Below are 17,970 nucleotides of genomic sequence, written 5' to 3' on the forward strand. Positions count from 1 at the left end.
ATAAAGCCTTCCAAGTCAACTGGCTAATTATTATTGTTTTCTGTTTTGCTATTAGAAAAGCACCTTTCATGAAAACAATAGCCTCATTTTGTTGGGCATGAGATCTCTCCTTGAGGATTTATACATTGGATTAATTAGCAGTTGGAACAGAACTCACTCCCTCTCACAGCTTCCATTCTCCCATTAATGGTCTGTGGCTTGGTGCTAAATCTCAGAAGACAGTCCTGCTATTTACTGTTCTGTTCAGTGCGAGATTGCTAGTTCTTATCTGTCTAAACACAACTGATGATGTTAGGACAGCTAACAAGTGAAGGCAGTTTGTAGAGACTAGTCTTAATGTCACTGCTGATCCTAATACTTTTATAAACTAATCATCTTTCTTATTTCATTCCTAAGCATTAAAACACTATAAAAGAACAATCAGCATGAGATTTTTGAGAGAATACTTTTTTTTTATTTATATAATTTGCTAATTCTTTTAACTAGAGTTTTAATTTGGAAATAATTTGCTGGAGGTCTTCTTTGTGTATTGTTGTCCCTCCTTGTGTGCTTAATTAGTCTAAAATGATTCTGCATTACAGATGGACCATTTTAACCTCCTTTGGTGGTCAAACTGGTCTTGCTCCCAGTCCATACCCCATCCAAACTGAGATATGTTAGTGGCTTGACTGAACCACACTACATTTTGCCTTTGAGGTATCTATGCGAAGATAAGCTGGCACCCAGTTGAAAATGCTTTAATTGCAGTGGGATCAGGCCAAAACTACTCAGAGACTTGGAGGAGTGCACATATAGCTGAGCAGGAGATGTCATGTCTCGTCTCCATTTCTTAAGTATCAGTGTCTGACTGTCAAACAGCTCAGTTGTCTGAAAGGCTGCCAGAGGAGCTGTAAGCAGTACCTCAGCAAGAGCTGGTGTACCCACTGCACCATGCAGCAAGTTCTCCAAGCAGATCCACAGGCAGCAAGCTTTTTTCAGGAGCAGAGACAGAGCACATCTTCACTGCGGCAAGCCAGCTGGTTCCTGGAGATGTGCTGATGGCCCATCAGGACTGAAAGAGCTGTGGGTTCCAGCACTGGAGCTGGCTTGCACCCAGCCTGTTCTCAGGACCTGCAGAAAGCTTCAGTCTGCCTCCTGCACCACTCTAAGTAATCCCATGCTTAAAGCTTTGAAAACTGCAGAGTTTAGAGTCAGATGCTGGGTGAGTAATTTTCTTTCTCTTTTTTTTTTCTCATTTTTCCCACCAGCAATGATAAAATTCTCATCTAACAAAGCTACAGAATTCAAAAGATACTATCACTCTTCAAAAGCCAGCCACAGTAACAAAAAACTTAGACATCCTATGTGCATTACACTGAATGTTAGGGAATTTCTGGACAATTGCACTTCCAGCTTTAGCCCCATCAAAGGAGAACATTTAACACAAATAGAGGGTAGGATTTAGATTTTATTTTGCTTATAATAACAAAACTAAGGTCTGAACCTGTTTCATTACAGTTAATTGCAGAAGTTCCACTGACTTCAAATTGGATGTCTAATGAAAGACTTAATAATCTGCATTTTAAACATGGCACTGGGTACCTGTCCTGTGCAAAGATGCAGAAATTTTAATCTCGGAAGATATATTTGCGCCTGGCTTCACATCACCTTTAATTAAACTTCACCCAAGAGGTTTTTGTCTGTATTTTTTTTTTTCAATTTAAAGACAAAAAAAAAAGCCCTTTCAAAAACTTAAGGTTTTACTTTTTTTAAAGGCTGCTTATATTCTGTGAATTATGCACTTCCGTAGATTTTGATTAACTGTAGCGCTGAACTCTTATGAATGATTCATAAGGAATATGAGGTTATCAGTCTTTAACTTGAAACTTTAAAATACTCCCATTTTTAGTAGTCTGGGACCTGCCTGTTTGCAAATAGATAGAAACATATATAATTTTGAAAGTATTCTTGTACCCAGTTTGACCAACAGAGGAGATTATGGACCAGGTTTTAAGAATCCTGTGATCTCAATAAAATATCAAAATATATTGATCTTTCAAAATTCAGGTTCCAGCAATAACTGATTATCAGAGTTTAAAGAGATATACACATCTAAGTGAGATCTGTGAATTTTTAAAGTCTTGCTTATTTTTTGGTTTGCCACTGGAAGAGGGAATTAGAAGGACTCTTTCCAGATGCATTTCGAGGCTGAAATGATTAACAACATAACAGTCCTCCTGGTAAAACTCGTGAGTTGGGCTAAAAACAGTTTAACAGAACAGTAAAAGAGAAAATATACATGATAATAATAATAATGAAAGAATATACAAAGCAAGGGAAACCAAGGAATCACTCACCAAACTGGAAAAAGCAATGTCCAGACTGCTCCTGATCAGCAATCCCCCTGAGCAGTGATCGCGAATGCTGGACTGCAGCTTGCACTTGAACATGCTCATGCAAACACCCCATCCTGGAGCAATGGAGTCTCGGACTGCATCTTGTGCCCGAACACAACTGCCCTGCTTTGCAGGTCCCAGAGAACAAATAGCACCCCCCACCACATGATCCCGAAGCAGCAAGTGCAGCAAGTATTGCATGTTTCCTCCCCCTGTACATCACAGCTGACTCAGAACACTTATCCTTGACCTGATGAGGCTTGTTGATTCAATGAGACTTGGCTTCTTGATTCAAACATAAGCATTCAGATATTCTAAACATTTCCAGGAGTTTTTCACAATGGTAGCCAAAACTTGCATTTTGAGGCAAAGGTTATCAGAGAAAACTGCCTGTTTGATATCCTCAGCTACATCCAGATTTGCTCTTCCAATTTAATGAGAGCATAATGGAGCTGCCAAAGCCACTGCAGAAGATGCCAGTTTTATTATGGAGCTTACAGGGGATCTTGAGAGGCATTACTTCAGGGGATAAAGAAATACACTTGTAAGACAAAAAAAGACTTTGCCAGTTCATAGAATCATTCCAGTTGGAAGAGACTTCTAGGATCATCGAGTCCAACCATAATCTAACTCTAGCACTAAACCATATCCCTAACAACCTCATCTATACAACTTTTAAACACTTCCAGGGATGGTGACTCAACCACTTACCTGGGCAGCCTGTTCCACTGCTTCACAATCCTTTCCATGAAGATTTTTTTCCCAATATCCATTCTGAAACTCCCCTGGTGCAACTTGAGGCCATTTCCTCTTGTCCTATTACTTTCTACTTGGGAGAAGAGACCAACATCCTCTATGCTACAACCTCCTTTCAGGTAGTTGTAGAGAGCAATAAGGTCTTCCCTCAGCCTCCTCCAGGCTAAACAGCCTCAATTCTCTTAGCTGCTCCTCATAAGACTTGTGCTTCAGGCCCCTCAACAGCTTTGTCACACTCCTCTGAACTCTCTCTAGTACCTCAATTTATTTCCTGTAGTGAGGGGCCCAAAACTGAACACAGTATTCAAGGTGGGGCCTCCACCAGTGCTGAGTACAGTGGAACGATCACTTGCCTAAAAGTTATGCCTTGTCAGAAGTGGTATTCAAACCCACACCTTCAGGGGAGACTACGACCCGAACACAGCACCTTAGACCATTCAGCCATCCTGACAGCAATAGTTCTTCTATTCTGATGTCATTATCCTATGTGGATACTTTAAAAGACTTTTAGACTTGCTAACTATTAAATGACTGCTTGCAATTGCAAACAGGTGCCCCCCCCCCCCCCTTTTGCTCCCTTTAAAGAATGTGTGCCAATATATGCTTTCATAATTTTAGCTGTGATTGAATTAGAAGAAAACTGTTCCCTAGTTGTAAGTTTGTCTCATTTAGTGTACACATATACTTGTCTATATTACTGCATGTTCAATTACTGAATAGTCTTTTTAAAAATATCAAAACCACGGAACTCATTGTTTATAACTATTATTTTTTTTTTATTTTCAGGCAATAATAAATAGCACTATTACCTCCAACATGACATTTACTAAAACATCCCAAAAGTTTGGCCAATGGGCAGACAGTAGGGCAAATACAGTCTATGGCTTGGGATTTTCATCTGAACATCACCTTTCAAAAGTAAGTATGACCAATGACAACTATTCGGTCAGTCAAGCAGCTTAAGAGTATTCTTTCTGTTTGTATCTTGACTCAGTGCTCACTACAGTTATTTAAAAATAGTTTACGAAAAATATTCTGTATCCATCCTTATAGTGTAAAAAGACAAGACAATATTGTTATAATACTTTGTTGCCTATGAATTTTCTTTTAACTGATTGAGGAAAGGAGAGAGATTCAATCTATCACAGTGTATGCTGTTAATACTTTCTAGGTTTTCACTTGTTAGGTTTTGTTAAGTTTCTCTTCTTTAAATTTGTTCTTCTGTTACAGTTTTTCATGACAGAATTTAAAGTAGTAGACTATGTAGTGTTTCTTCTGTGTTTAGATCTCCTAGAAAAAAAATGTTGGTAATCTTCAGATGCATTTTTGTCTTTTAAGCCACATTCATTTTCACTTTTCTGCTGTGTACTGCATCAAATTATAGACATTTCAACATGTGCAGGCCTAAAGAAAAGCTAGCGGGAAAAATATGCAGTGTAAAAGAAAACTATGTTTTCTTGTTGGAATACATAAGTTGAAATTTTTCCTAAAGAAACTCAGTGCCCTATGAGGTTTTTTTCTGGTCTACTTGTGCAGGAGGGAAGTCCACCTTAATCCAAGGCCAAGCAGTAATTCCTTTATCTCAAAGTGATGGTATGGTTCCTGTGAGCACTCTTTCTACAGTCCCTATTGTTATTGATACTACTCTGGTGGATGAGTCCAGGAACCTGTAAAAGCCAATGCTGTTTTTCTCGAGATTAATTCCATTCTCAGTTTAAAAACATGTTTCTACATTAAGCAGAGAATTTTCATCTTTGAAATATACAAAAAATCTGGAAATCCAAATGCAATAAAAAGAAATATATAATAAATGTTTGAATAAGGAATAATAGTTGGCTTGCTATTAAAAAAACCTAAATAAAATAAAAAATCACACTGGCCCTTTTGAGAAAGTAATTGTCACTATTCAATGATAAACATGGGCCTCTCAGAAAACCATTAAAAAGAGAACCAGTACATCTGCTTTATTCAGACAGTGTGATGCGCTTGTAAGATTTCTTCCTTTCAGAATCCGATAGCTTTAATTTCTGCGAAGCAACACGAATCCAGTAACTCTGAGTGATATTCATATTGAATATATGCATGTGGATTTGTGCATGCGTCATTGCTTCAGTGAACTTAGAAACTTCGTCATTTATTTAAATTGGTGTGTATGTCCTAGAGGCACTTGCTTGCCAACATGGTAATAACTTTTGTTAATATTTCAAAGGATTTAGCATAAATCCTAATTTAGTCTACCTCTCACATACTACCTTATTTTCCTTAATCATAGAATGCTCCTTTGGAGGCAAAGTATCATGCCATAGTCATGCATAGCCTGTGTTTGCCTGCCTTTCAACATTGGCTTGTCCTTGCCAGTGAAAATATTTTGATTTTTTTCATATGTCTTTTCCTTCACTCTTTCCTTGCTCTCCCCAAGTGATACTTACTTCCTTCTTAATTACAGTTGTTTCAATCCCATTCTTTCCCTGCCCTCAAAATGATGGCTAAGAGTTTTCAGTATGCCCTTGGCTTAATACTTTATATTACTGTTGAAAAAATAATCCGAAAAGCTACAGTAGATATTTTGTCTTATGTACGTTTGATTAGCAGTTACTCAGATTGCTGTGATTTATGAAGAATACACAGATCTATTGAGAAAAATGCCAAGTCACGGGCCTTTTCAGAAGCTTATGGTGATGAATCTTCAGGACCTTGTCAGTAAACTGTTTTCCTTGTATTATATCTTAATTATCAAATTGTGATTTTCATATGAATTAATATTGCTGATCATTGCTACTAAGATTCATAAAGGTGAAACTTTTTGTATTATTGTAAAATTAGCAAACATATTTGATAAAGGGAAAATAAACTTTTGTTTAGATTACAGTCTATTCAGTCACTGAAATTGGTAGATATATTGATCTGGGAACCAGAAAAGCTGAATTAGAAGCCATGGATCTGCTGTGTAGCTTCAGAGAAATCACATCTATCTTCTCTTTCTTGTCTTGTGTCTCTACTCAGATTACTAACTCCCACTTCTGTGCACTGGCATTGTAGTCAGATTTACCAGAACACTCCTTGGTACACCTAGCATTGTAGGACATGAAATCTAATTTAGGGCTCAAGGTACTACTGGATATTGGTAACAGTGCTAACAAAGTGCATTAATGGATTTGTTCAGAAACAGGTTGCCTTAAAAATTGATTCTGAAACTTCTTTTCTGTATTTGATTTATGAAAGTCCCTAAGTGAACAGCCCTGTTGTATGTAATATGTTTTGCAGTAGTGTCTCTGGACCCCAATGAAATATTTACAAGTTCCAGGGAGCAAAAGGCAGTCTGCAACCACAAAAAACTTAGTCCAGTCTGTGACTGACATCAACAAGTTAATGAAAAAAACAATCAGAGCAGAGATAATAAAAGTCATGTCTTCTAATAAACTGGTTATTCTCAGATCATTGTCTGCTTCGCTGTTACTCTAAACAGGCAGATGATTTCCAAAGCATATATTGTGTTTGGTTTTTGGACTATTCCTTTTTGGTTCATGTGCTTTTGTCCTCCTAAAATGATTACTAGGGTAGAGTAAACCAGCAGTAACCTCTTTCTGGATTATTATTTTGACTGTGAGAATTATTGGAGCGAGGCTATCCAGTATAAAAATAAAGGCATTCTAATCAACTTCACATGCAAACAGTATAGAAGAAAATTAATTAAACATTTGTTTCTCTTCATTAGACCTTTGCTCAATATGTCAGACCACAAATTCATCTCAAGAATGTTCCATCAGGAGTCAGGCAGAAGCCAGTGATAGCTAAAAGATGATTCCTATGTTGAAGAATGTTCCTTTTACAGGATCAGGATTTCCTGTCACAGTCCCTCTTGCTGCTGTAGTAGGAACAACAGAATGTCACATGATATTCAGAGAAAATGGAGGCTAGTTTCTCAACCAGAATGTAAATCTGTGCTTTTGATAGTATCCTGCTGTATGGGAAGACATATTTCTTGTCAGGATTGCTGTCTGTTTCATCCCTTTGAATTAGTTGGCCTGTTTTATTCCAAATGAGTATGCTAAATGCCAAAAGGACCATCACAGGTACTTGTGAGATCCTCTTATAGTCTCCCTCCAGAATTTTTCTATTTTTTCCTTCAATTATTAATCCTCCAGAGAACCCTTCATTTCATACCATGAGATCTCATCTTTGTTATTTAGGAATTTTATGAAGAGATTGCTATTATCTATCACCTGACTGCCTCAAGGAATTTTTGAAAATTCTCTTTATGTTAGCCTTGTTGACTTTTTCTTAGAATGTTAACTATTTATCTGTCTATTCATTATATATATAATTTTTTTTTTTTTACAGTTTCTACCACTGTGATACAGAAGATCATATTTACTGCCTTGTATGTCTTCAGCCATTCTAAACCTCAGCATCATGTTTTCTCACTTACCTATCCTCTGGTCCTAAAGCAGATTTAAATAATAGGTTATTCATCAGATTCTGAGGTTTATCTACAACTCTTAAATGAGTATCATCCAGTTCCGGTGATCTATTGCCAATTTTATTATCTGTTCTGAGACCTTTTTCGATGCTGCATTAGAGTTTCAGGATGGTATATTTTGTCTCCTTCTACATCCAGGAAACATATGCTTTTAAATAACCTGACAGCTAAAATACAGGATACCAGTGGAGAGAAACGATACTTCCTCAAATACTAATAGCCTACCAGGGAAAGTAATTTAAAGACAATAAGGTTTTTTAGATCTTGGATAGCAAGTTCTGGTTGAAAATATTTGAGGAGATTGTGTCACACAAAGGTAACCTTCATCCCTTCTAAATACATGCAGTGCAAACCAATTTATTTGTATGCTGCTGCTAGAGATTTAGAAGCTGTTCATGAATTTTCCGATGTTTTTGCAGAATCATTTCAGTCTTAAGCTGATCATAATAAGATCGTGCTCTGTATAAAAGCAGTAGCAAGCAAAAATGAATGCTTGGCAACTATAGCAATTAGTGTAGTGTCAAGCTGAGATCTATGAAGCCAAATTTTTCTCATGCCAGAGAATCTAGGCCCTATTCTTAATAAATTGATTTAATCTATCAAGTTTAAGGGTATGTATTTCTAAATTGCTTCTTTAGCTATGTCCTGGTTTTGGTGGCAAACTATTTTCTGGAAGAGGCACATGTAGCAGAGAAATCAAGTTTCATATGGCACTTCAATGTAAAATTCTTGAATTTAGTGTTCAGTATATGTGAGTGTTCTTTAAATTTGTTCTTTAACTTGATCGATGTCAATGAACAATCAAGAAATGAACTTGACTCAATATTCCCACTGCTGCATTCTTAATTAGCTACTGAAATTATAAATGTTGTTAAAGAAATTAGTATTGATTCAGTCATGAAAGAAAGAAACCCATTCAAGGCTCTAGACAAGGGGTGTCAAACTCATTTTCACCGGGGGTCACATCAGCCTCACGGTTGTAGGAACAGTTACATTTATACAGTCTTAAAATTTATACAGTTACATTTATACAGTCTTAAAATTACATTCGGCCCTTTGAAGGCAACCGTGAGGCTGATGGGGCCCTCGGTGAAAATGAGTTTGACAGCCCTGCTCTAGGCTAATAGTGATCACAGTAGGCTTCATTCTTTGTCAGGAAGACAGTAAAACCTGCACCTGAAAGCAGCTGTGAAAGGTAGCTTATCATTATTATTAGCCATATATGAAATGGTTTTTTTAACACTATCAGCAACAAATTAAACTTTGTTACATAATAATTTTCCTGTCATATAAACAGTGTACATTATGTCTGAAAGGTATGTCACCATGTAACTCTCTTAAATGAGTATCTAATAAGGAGAAAAATTTAAAAATTCTGCTGACAGAATTTGACTTTTTCAAATATTAAGTACAGCATTCTGTTCTGCATGTAATATAACTACTTCATGCCTACTCTTTTTCTTTTTCCTTTTTTCTTTTTAATGTACGTACATTCAGTTTGCAGAAAAATTTCAGGAATTTAAAGAAGCTGCACGACTAGCAAAGGAAAAAAAACAAGAAAAAATGGAGCTGACAAGTACACCCTCTCAAGTGAGTCTTATTCCCTGATTCAAGTCTAGTACTTCATAGTCTGTGCTACTTACCATATCTTATACACACATTGTATTAAAAATGAACAGGGTACTTCACAGTTTCACTGAATTCTCTCAGCAGTCAGTTAGAAGTGTCAAGAAGTCTAAGAATGCATTTAATATATATTGAAGAAGTGTCAAAGAGGCTTGACTTAATATAAAATTGGCCTTTTGTTTATTCCCATACCTTTTTTTGAGCTTTCCCCAGAAAATACATTATGAGTAAAGATGGTGAGCAGTTATGTAAGTAAATCTATAGTAAAGACCTTTTGTGGTTTTTTCTTATTGTTTCTGTGAAACTTAGGCAATGCACTGTAAAGAACTTTATATAAGAATCATTATAACAAAAATTGAAGTTAAAACTGCAAACTATTTTTACTTATTTCCTCCTGTTGTAGTATTCACTTGTGAAATGTGTTGAAGGAAGATGACAGATTCAAATGTGGGTTCTGGAGTTTTATTGCCATGTTGTAAAAGAAGAGTGTATAAAAGACATCTCAAAACATGAGTTGGGTTAATATAGGCCTAACAGGAAGATAAATTAATATAGTCATATTTACATTAGTCATGTCTAAAATTAATTTACTTGAAAATGGATACTTTTAATTTGCTTTGAAAAAAGAAATTGTGTGAAATTATGCCCCTCCCCTCCAGCATTTCTGGCTGTGTGTGTAGATATTTCAAATCATAGAATTGTTTTGGTTGGAAAAAACCTTTAAGATCATCGAGTCCAACCATTAACCTAGCACTGTCAAGTCCACCTCTAAACATGTCCCTAAGAACCTCATCTACACATCTTTTTTTTTTTTCCTTTATTTTAAGCAATAGTGAAGACAAAATTAATTATTTCTCTTGGAGGATGAAGCAGCTTTAAAACTACAGCAGGGTAAATACATAGGTAATGGAGGTAGATATTTCAGTATTCTTAGTATACACTTGGACTTTAGAAACAGTAACAGGCCTCTAGTTGCTCAATATTATAGGCAAAACAACTACTCTGCTTCTCTTTTGACATGATGATTAATAGTCTGCATCAGAAGTTAAATATGACACTGTTGAATGGATTGACTTATTTTGTTTGGACATAAATTTGAACTATTCATTCAGAGACAAGATGCTTTTTTCTAGTGGTTGCCCAGGGTTAAAGTTTTCTCTTAATCTACATGAACTATTAATATTGTTCACTTTCCAGTACAGATATCCCTTTATACCTGCAGCCTAACATTTTATACTATAGGCGATTATAGAAATGTTACCTCGAGCAGTTCTATAATGCATGTTGAGAGCTGTGATTTATTTACTGCACACTTCAGAATAATTTCATATTCAGGCCTTACTTTTTATCTCTTGGCTTTTAGCTGTGTTGATAAGTTAACGTATTATTCCAAAAGATACGGTTAATGCAAGTACTGACACATCAGCATAATAGTGTTCACATGCTTAATGCTTCTCATTAGTTCCCCAGAAAGAAGGGAGTTTGGAGCGGATGACAAGCAATGACTTCATGGCAAAATGCAGCGCTTCCATAGCACTGGAGCTTATTTGAAGAGATTTATGATTGGGGGAAATATGGGTGCTTGGTAGTGGGGAGGGAATGTGGGACCCTAGAGACACTTGAAGGAGCACTTGCTCTCATTTTGGTCATCTGCCAAAAAGTGACTGCAAGGCATGTAATTCCAGTGTTGCCTTTCTCAGTCATTTTACAGCTCTTTTTATTTTTCCTTTTGCATAGTTATCCTTTGCAGAGAGGGGGAGTAAAAGAATAAGGAGAGATGTTTTCAGTGGCCAGTCAAGACTTCGTAGGAACCTGACTTTTTTAGGAAGCCTTGACAGGAAAGGCATTGGGAGGTAGCATGTGAGTAGTGAGGTCTATAACAGTAGCTCAGTTAACTACAAGTATCAATCCCTCTGCTGTCTTAGACTTGCAGATATCATTCTGCATTAAATTAATAATAGGTAGGACGATACTGCATTTAAAAACTGGAAAATATACATGTAAAACTTAAATAAAATGTATTGCATCTCTCTTGGTACTGCTTTAAAAAATGCATTACTTTGCTCATGTCATAAACCTGTAGCTCTTACAGTGACAAGCCACCCATGGTCTATTTTCAGTTACAGGCTTGCCTATGCAGTGAAAGTGCAACACTTTGATCTGGAGTTCAATGAGCAGCATGAATCAATAGGCTGAAAAATGTGTGTTCCTCCCCTTGTGTTCCCCCTCCCCTCCCCTTTTTTTTTTTGTTTCTTTTTTAAACTAAGGTTAATTAGGTTCAAGTACAGAACCAAATAGTGCAGATTGTGGGGTTTGCACCCTCACTGCATCAGTCTTACAATCAACTGGAGAACTAGAGTCTGAACCTCAGGTTTTTTTTTTTTTCTCTAAGCAAGAACCTGTCTTAAGATATTTCTTGTGACCCAGGTCATTTCAGATTAAGACCTCTGTTAATTTCTGAAATTGTGTGGTGAGTAAATTAAAATAGTCAAATAAATCAAAATAATCCAACTCTCTTCTGTGATTCTGAGACCCTCCTATACTACTAGGAGTAGCTATTGCCTGAAAAGTGTTTGTATCATAACATTTTTATAATGGAAGGAAGGGGTTGGTTTTGTCAAAATTGTCATGGTTTTATCATCTGTTGGCTTTTTCTTTGTAGAAGTATACAATTTACTTCCAAACCTTGTGGAAAAAGTGACTTTCTGGGATATTGTGTGAATTTCTATACTGGAACAAATCTTATGTTATGGTATCTGAATCAGTAGTGGGCAGCCTTATGCCATTGCTAGTCAATACTGAACAGAGCTCTGTGAAGAACAGCGATGCCAGGGGAGTGTACAGAATATTTACTGAGAAAACAGTATCATATTTAATAAAAAAGAAGCTGGAATTGGTTTGGTTTGGTTATGGGTTTAGAATCACCTGTTCCTTCTTCTATTCCATATTTAGTTACCATTAAAAGGTGGCTTGATCTGTGCTGTGAAGTCTGCTTGTTTTACTTTAGAGAATCTTCTGCGAGTGCATGCATTTTGTTTATAATATTTTGAAATTTAAGGCATCTTTTGATGAATTCCCCTCTGCGGCAATTAGAAATGACGCACACTGGGAGGTAGACAGAGATTCATGCACAGACAGAGATCTTGTTCAGGAAGGAGTGCAGAGCTGGGCAGAGCAGAGAGCTGAGCCAGGCTGAGGCCTTCTTTATTAGTCAGTGACAATTTATAGGATTTACAGATACGGACCTGGACTAAGATGTTACATAAGATGTTTTTCCAATAATTGTTTTTAAAAACACACCTCACGGATGTTATCTTTGTTTCAGTTACGTTCCCACTCATTCACAGACCAGGCCCAAGGACATTCACACATCATACATATGGGGGCAGTTTTCCGACCTGAGATATCATTCTCACTGGCCTGGGCTATCACTTCTTACACTCATAAAAAACATAATTCTGTATAATCTGTCCAAGGCCCTTTAGCTGGAACTGCTGTTCCCACATCTTCCCCTTTTTTGTTGTTGAACATCTGGTTCACAGTGAGCACAGCAAGGACCCTGGCTTTATTCTTCTTTTCATTCTGTATCGTTCTCCAAATGATTCGGAAGACTACAAGAAAAAACATTACACAAGCACATCCAATTCCCACAAAAATCCATATATGCCTGAAAACCAAGATTTTGGGTCTAATCACTTTATGCTATTAAATGATGTTAGCTATTATGTCTTACAGTGCTAATTCTTATAAATTATGCAATTGTTTTGCAGGGCACTGGCTAAATCCTAAATCAGGCCTTGCACATTAGCTGAGACTGCCCTTTGGAGGTGTTATTTTACTTGATTTCGCTCATAAACATTATAATTCAATTTCAATGGCATTACACCTATTTAGCACTCTGATAACATAAAATACAGGTTCAGATATCAGTTAAGGAGATTATTTGAATACAATAACATAAGAATAATGAGGATCCACAACATGCCTGTAGTCACTCACTAGAAACAAAACTAGAGGCCTCTTACATCAGGGTACTCTCAGAAATAATAACTCGCCTGGGTTAGGTGAAGTCTCATTCAAGGATACATCCAGTAAATATTCACTCACCCAAATGAGGAGGTGAGGTGTTTTCAATCCCAGGAAGTCTCATTAGACAGTGTTCCTGTTTAAGGAAAGGACTCCATTTTACAGAACCGCTGCTCTGAGAAGACCACTCAAAGGGTGTCTTTGGCAGGAACCCCGTTTTATAAGCTGGCCAGATGTGGCTGTGGGCATTACAACATAGTCCAGAAGCTTCGCAGCTTCTCTGGGCACCTCCTTGTTGAGGATCCTGTCAAATGACAGGATCCCACCCCTACTGCCCCATGAGTTGGTAGAGGTGAAGTCACCCTGCCCCGAGGCAGGGGAGGATGTGACTGACAGCACCTTGATACCACCCTAGGTGTGTACTTTGGGACAGGCACAGTGGGGCACAGAAGGTGCTAAAGAGCCATCAATGTCTTCATTGAAGGCTCCAGATTTTAGGGGAATGTGCAACTGCCACACAATCCACCCTGTGACCACAGTCATCTGACAGGCTACTTTGGAGTGGTGATGCAGTCACCTCTTGCCTCCAAAGTCAAAAGGGGGCATTCTGTTGGTGAGTTTGAATGCCTACTGTGGATCATCATACCTTATGTGTCATCTTCCTGGTATACATTATAATTACAAAACAACCTACAATAGAATAGAATAATGCAAATTGCAACAATTACAGTTATTAAGAAATATTGGAGAAAGCTGGTTAGCCATCCTAATAAGGAAAACAAATGTATTGAAAGTTTTTTCACCAGTTAGACCCAGTCCAAATAATGTAAATCTGTATCATTCTGATATGCTAGTGCCTCTTCCTTTGGTCTCGTCTGTTTCTTTGTTGCCCTCTGCTGCAGGGACAGAAGCTGTATCTCTGGCATTAGGTCCTGCATTGTGTTTGTCCAACTCATAGTCAGGTTTAACATATTTTGCAGGAAGCCACTTCAGTCCTGTTGGAATAAGAACACACACATATCCCCTTCCCCAGGTGATTAACTCTACAGCCCCTTGCTATTGACTGTTGTGCAGGGGATCCTGATACAAAACCTTTGGTCTCTGAGATAGTGACTGGAACACGGAAGTGTTTTTCCACTGCTGTGATAGAGGAGGGAGGCATGGTACGATTCAAAAAATTTAAAGTATATGTCGCATTGTTTAATTGTTCTTGAGGAATCATATTCCCTCTTTTTTGTTTTAATATCATTTGTTTCAGTGTGGAATGTGCTCGTTCAATGATAGTCTGTCCAGTGGGAGAATGCGGAATATCTGTGACATGTGAAACACCCCATTGCTGTAAAAAATATTGCGTGGATTTAGCAGTGTATCCAGGACCGTTGTCAGTTTTAATCTGTTGTGGCACACCCAGCACAGCAAAACAGCGGGTCCAGCGATGCTGAACATCTCTGCTTTTCTCAATTGTATGCGCAGATGCACAAAGCATACCTGAAAAAGTATCTATAGAAACATGTACATATTTCAAACGACCTGAAGATGAGACATATCTAACAGCAGTCTGCTAAATGGCATTAGCTGTGAGCCCATTTTGGCTTTCATGTTTACTGGATATTGTTTTTCCTTACCGGAACAAAGTCCTGTTTGAGTTCTATCAGTGTAGTGTTGGCTTTACTGATACTTTGGGTGCACATACTAGTGGAAATACAGCATTCAAACTTTACTTGGAGATTTCTTGCTTGCAGCAAGCAGATCTGCACCATCCAAGCAGCTTCTTGTAGGGCATGCAACTAAACAGAATTCTCAGAAAATGTTATTTGAGCTTAAAATTTACTTAACAAATCTTGACCCACGAGAGGTATAGGGTTTTCTAGCAAATACAAGAATTCATATGTTAAAACTTTCTTCCAAATTTGGCATTCCATTGGTCTCAAAAAATGGTCTTTCTTTCTTTCCCACAATCTCAAAAACTATCACGGTGAATTTACTAAGAAGTCTTTTACAACTAGTTACCACAGAATAAGTCTATAAAAAATTTTTGGTTTATTTTCCCAGTTTCATTAGAACTACGGATCTGCCAGGGATGCCTTTAAATTACACCCTCAGACTGCTCCATTCCGTATTACAACATCGCTGCAGTGGGGGGGAGAGACAACCCTCCTTTCACTGCTTTAAAAGCGGGCAGCCAGGTTTTCCTATTTTTTTTTTCTTTTTCTTTCTCGCTGCAGTTTAGATACAGGCAAGACCACACAGGTAGTGTTAATTGCTGGTGCTAAGTGGGAGCTGCCAGGGAGCTAAGTTTATCTTGCAGCTTGATACAGGCCTGGGATATTTTGCTTTTTTATTTTCCCATTTCATTCCAGCCATAATACACTCTATATGCAATTCTAATTAGCTGAGCAATAGTTACATTCCTCAGCCCCATTTACCTTTTGCAATTTCTCACAGATGTCAATAAACAGCATATTAGCCATCAATCCATTACTTTCATTTTCCTAGATCCAAATCAGTTCATATTCCAGCAACTTTTAAATACAACCTCTTCCAAGTGAACATCCAACATAGCATTTAGTTTTATTTCCCATACCTCCAACTAGCGCATAAATTCAATGTGAATCAGAGTTTAACAACTTAAATTCTTGTCTGGTCTCAAAATTATTAGATAACAATAAGAGCAATTACTCTAATGTGTAAGGATGCATCCTAAGGGGGAACAAGGTGGCATTTTAGTAGCAGAATCTCCCCAAACAACATTGTTTTGGTACCAAATATATATATATATATGCAAACTAAAATGCTGAGCTCATATATGAAAACCAAATACCAAGTTCAAATATACAGATGGATCACAGTTACACTTATTCAAGACAATATCTCGATTTTAGTATTGCACCTTTGGGCCGCTTACTGCTCAGCCAGGGGGAGGTGCCGCTGGGTCTCCCTGACAAAACAAGTCAGTGTGCACTGGAGCCCATTCGGCACCTGCCCCCCCCCCCCCCCCGCCCCCGCTGCCCTAGCAAGCTGGACTGGGCAAGGCTTTTATTAGTGTCTCATCAAGGGTGATATAACTATTATCCCAAAATCAGTATTGTTTATCCGGTGCACATACAAAAGAGCCAAATTTAGTACACCAAGATGAGACACAGTCTATCACAGAGTTGCACAAGTCTGAATGCTGGAATAAAGCTAGCATGCTAGAAAGAAAAGTAACAGCTGTTAGACACAAAATCTTATAATCACATTCACAAAGTAAAGAACTGAATTACTCATGGTCTTCTGTATAATCACAAAATGTACATTTTGAGTCAATGGATTCTCATGATTTAGCAGCCTGTGAACTTACTGTACCATATAACAGGCAAAGACTTATTAAACTGTAGTATACTTAAACATATACCTACAAAGAAAACAGGTTAATAAGGAAGACATCTATGACTGCTGTGTTATATAGCGCTGTTGAGGACAGTGTTTACTGACATGACCCTCATTACTGCAAATAAAGCACTTAAGACTCACTTGATTTACACTGAGCTGAGACAACGCGGCTGCTAATACCGAGGCCCGATATGTTTCAGTCCCTATATTCTGACAAACCTTAACATATTGCGCGATATCAGTGGCTTTACCTTTCACCGACAACAAAGCAGCCTGGCAGTCAGAGTTAGCATTGTCAAATGCCAGTTGAAGCAGTAAAAGTTTTGCTGCATCTTCATTTTCATCCTGCCTTGCTATAGTGGTTTGCAGTCTGTCGATCAAGTTTATATAAGACTCCTGCAGTCCCTGTCTTATTGTTGCAAACAAGCTTACGCGCTGCCCTGCCTCCAGGACCCGACACCATGCCGTAATACCAAGACGAGTTGCCTGTTCAAAAACCTGCTGCAGAAGCCCAGCCTGCGCCTGTGGAGTGATATACTGTCCGGTTCCTGATTTATTCCTGCTCCTGATGACAAATTATCCAAGACCTGTTCAATCACAAGATCTTTATTCTCCAATTGCCACACAATATTGCACTGGTGTCAAAATTGTTTTAGCAAGCAATTTCCAACCCCATGGAGTCATTATGTATGTGGCACCAATACCTTCAATAATTGCCATTGTAAAAGGACTATATAACCCATTCTCTTGAAAAGATTTTTTTAACTCCTTAACCATTGTATAAGGTAGTCCATCATGTTCTGGTGTTTGTTGTGGTTTGTAAATAACTGGAAAGGCTAAAGAAAAATCGTCGTGCTCCATAGCCTTTTCACGGCATTTTTGCATCACCCCTTTGTGTTCCGCTGTCCTAGTCATGAAGGGGTTACTGTGTGCTGTATAAGCATCCTTAAAATCAGGCAAAGGAGATTCTGAGGGCAGAGTTTTAGACTCCTGACCCAACTCCACACAAATTTCTGCCTTATCTTTACACAGCTGTGATGGCATTAAGGATGGATATAAAACTGACTCTTTTTTGAGATCTACAGAGCCTGACTCAAAAGGGTTAGTGCTATCAAGACTCAAATCATTAGCGACCTGCTCATTTGTGTTTTTCTGTCCATCCTCCCCTGTTTGCCCTTGCATTATTTGCTCTGCTGACTGCAACTGCAATAATGCAGAGTACACAAATCTCCAAGTTACATGCAAACCATTGAGGACTGCAAAACCAGAATTCTTTTGCGCGTGTAGATATTCCCCGACATGTTTCCAAACTTTACTGTCAAACGTCCCCTCACT

At 37.9% G+C, this 17,970-nt stretch overlaps 1 protein-coding gene across 4 annotated transcripts in view; it reads left to right on the plus strand.

The window, feature by feature from the left end:
- The window catches only part of LOC135577187 (homer protein homolog 1-like), a 140,082-nt gene that overhangs the window by 62,416 nt on the left and 59,696 nt on the right, over nucleotides 1-17,970 (plus strand). For all 4 annotated transcript variants that reach the window (XM_065045032.1, XM_065045033.1, XM_065045031.1 and 1 more), the window contains 2 exons: nucleotides 3,918-4,049; nucleotides 9,109-9,201. In XM_065045032.1, coding sequence (XP_064901104.1) covers nucleotides 3,948-4,049; nucleotides 9,109-9,201 — 195 coding nt within the window. In that variant the 5' untranslated portion in view covers nucleotides 3,918-3,947. The remainder of the gene's footprint in view (nucleotides 1-3,917; nucleotides 4,050-9,108; nucleotides 9,202-17,970) is intronic.

The sequence above is a fragment of the Columba livia genome, chromosome W (assembly GCF_036013475.1).
Source record: "Columba livia isolate bColLiv1 breed racing homer chromosome W, bColLiv1.pat.W.v2, whole genome shotgun sequence".
Classification (NCBI taxonomy): Eukaryota; Metazoa; Chordata; class Aves; order Columbiformes; family Columbidae; genus Columba; species Columba livia.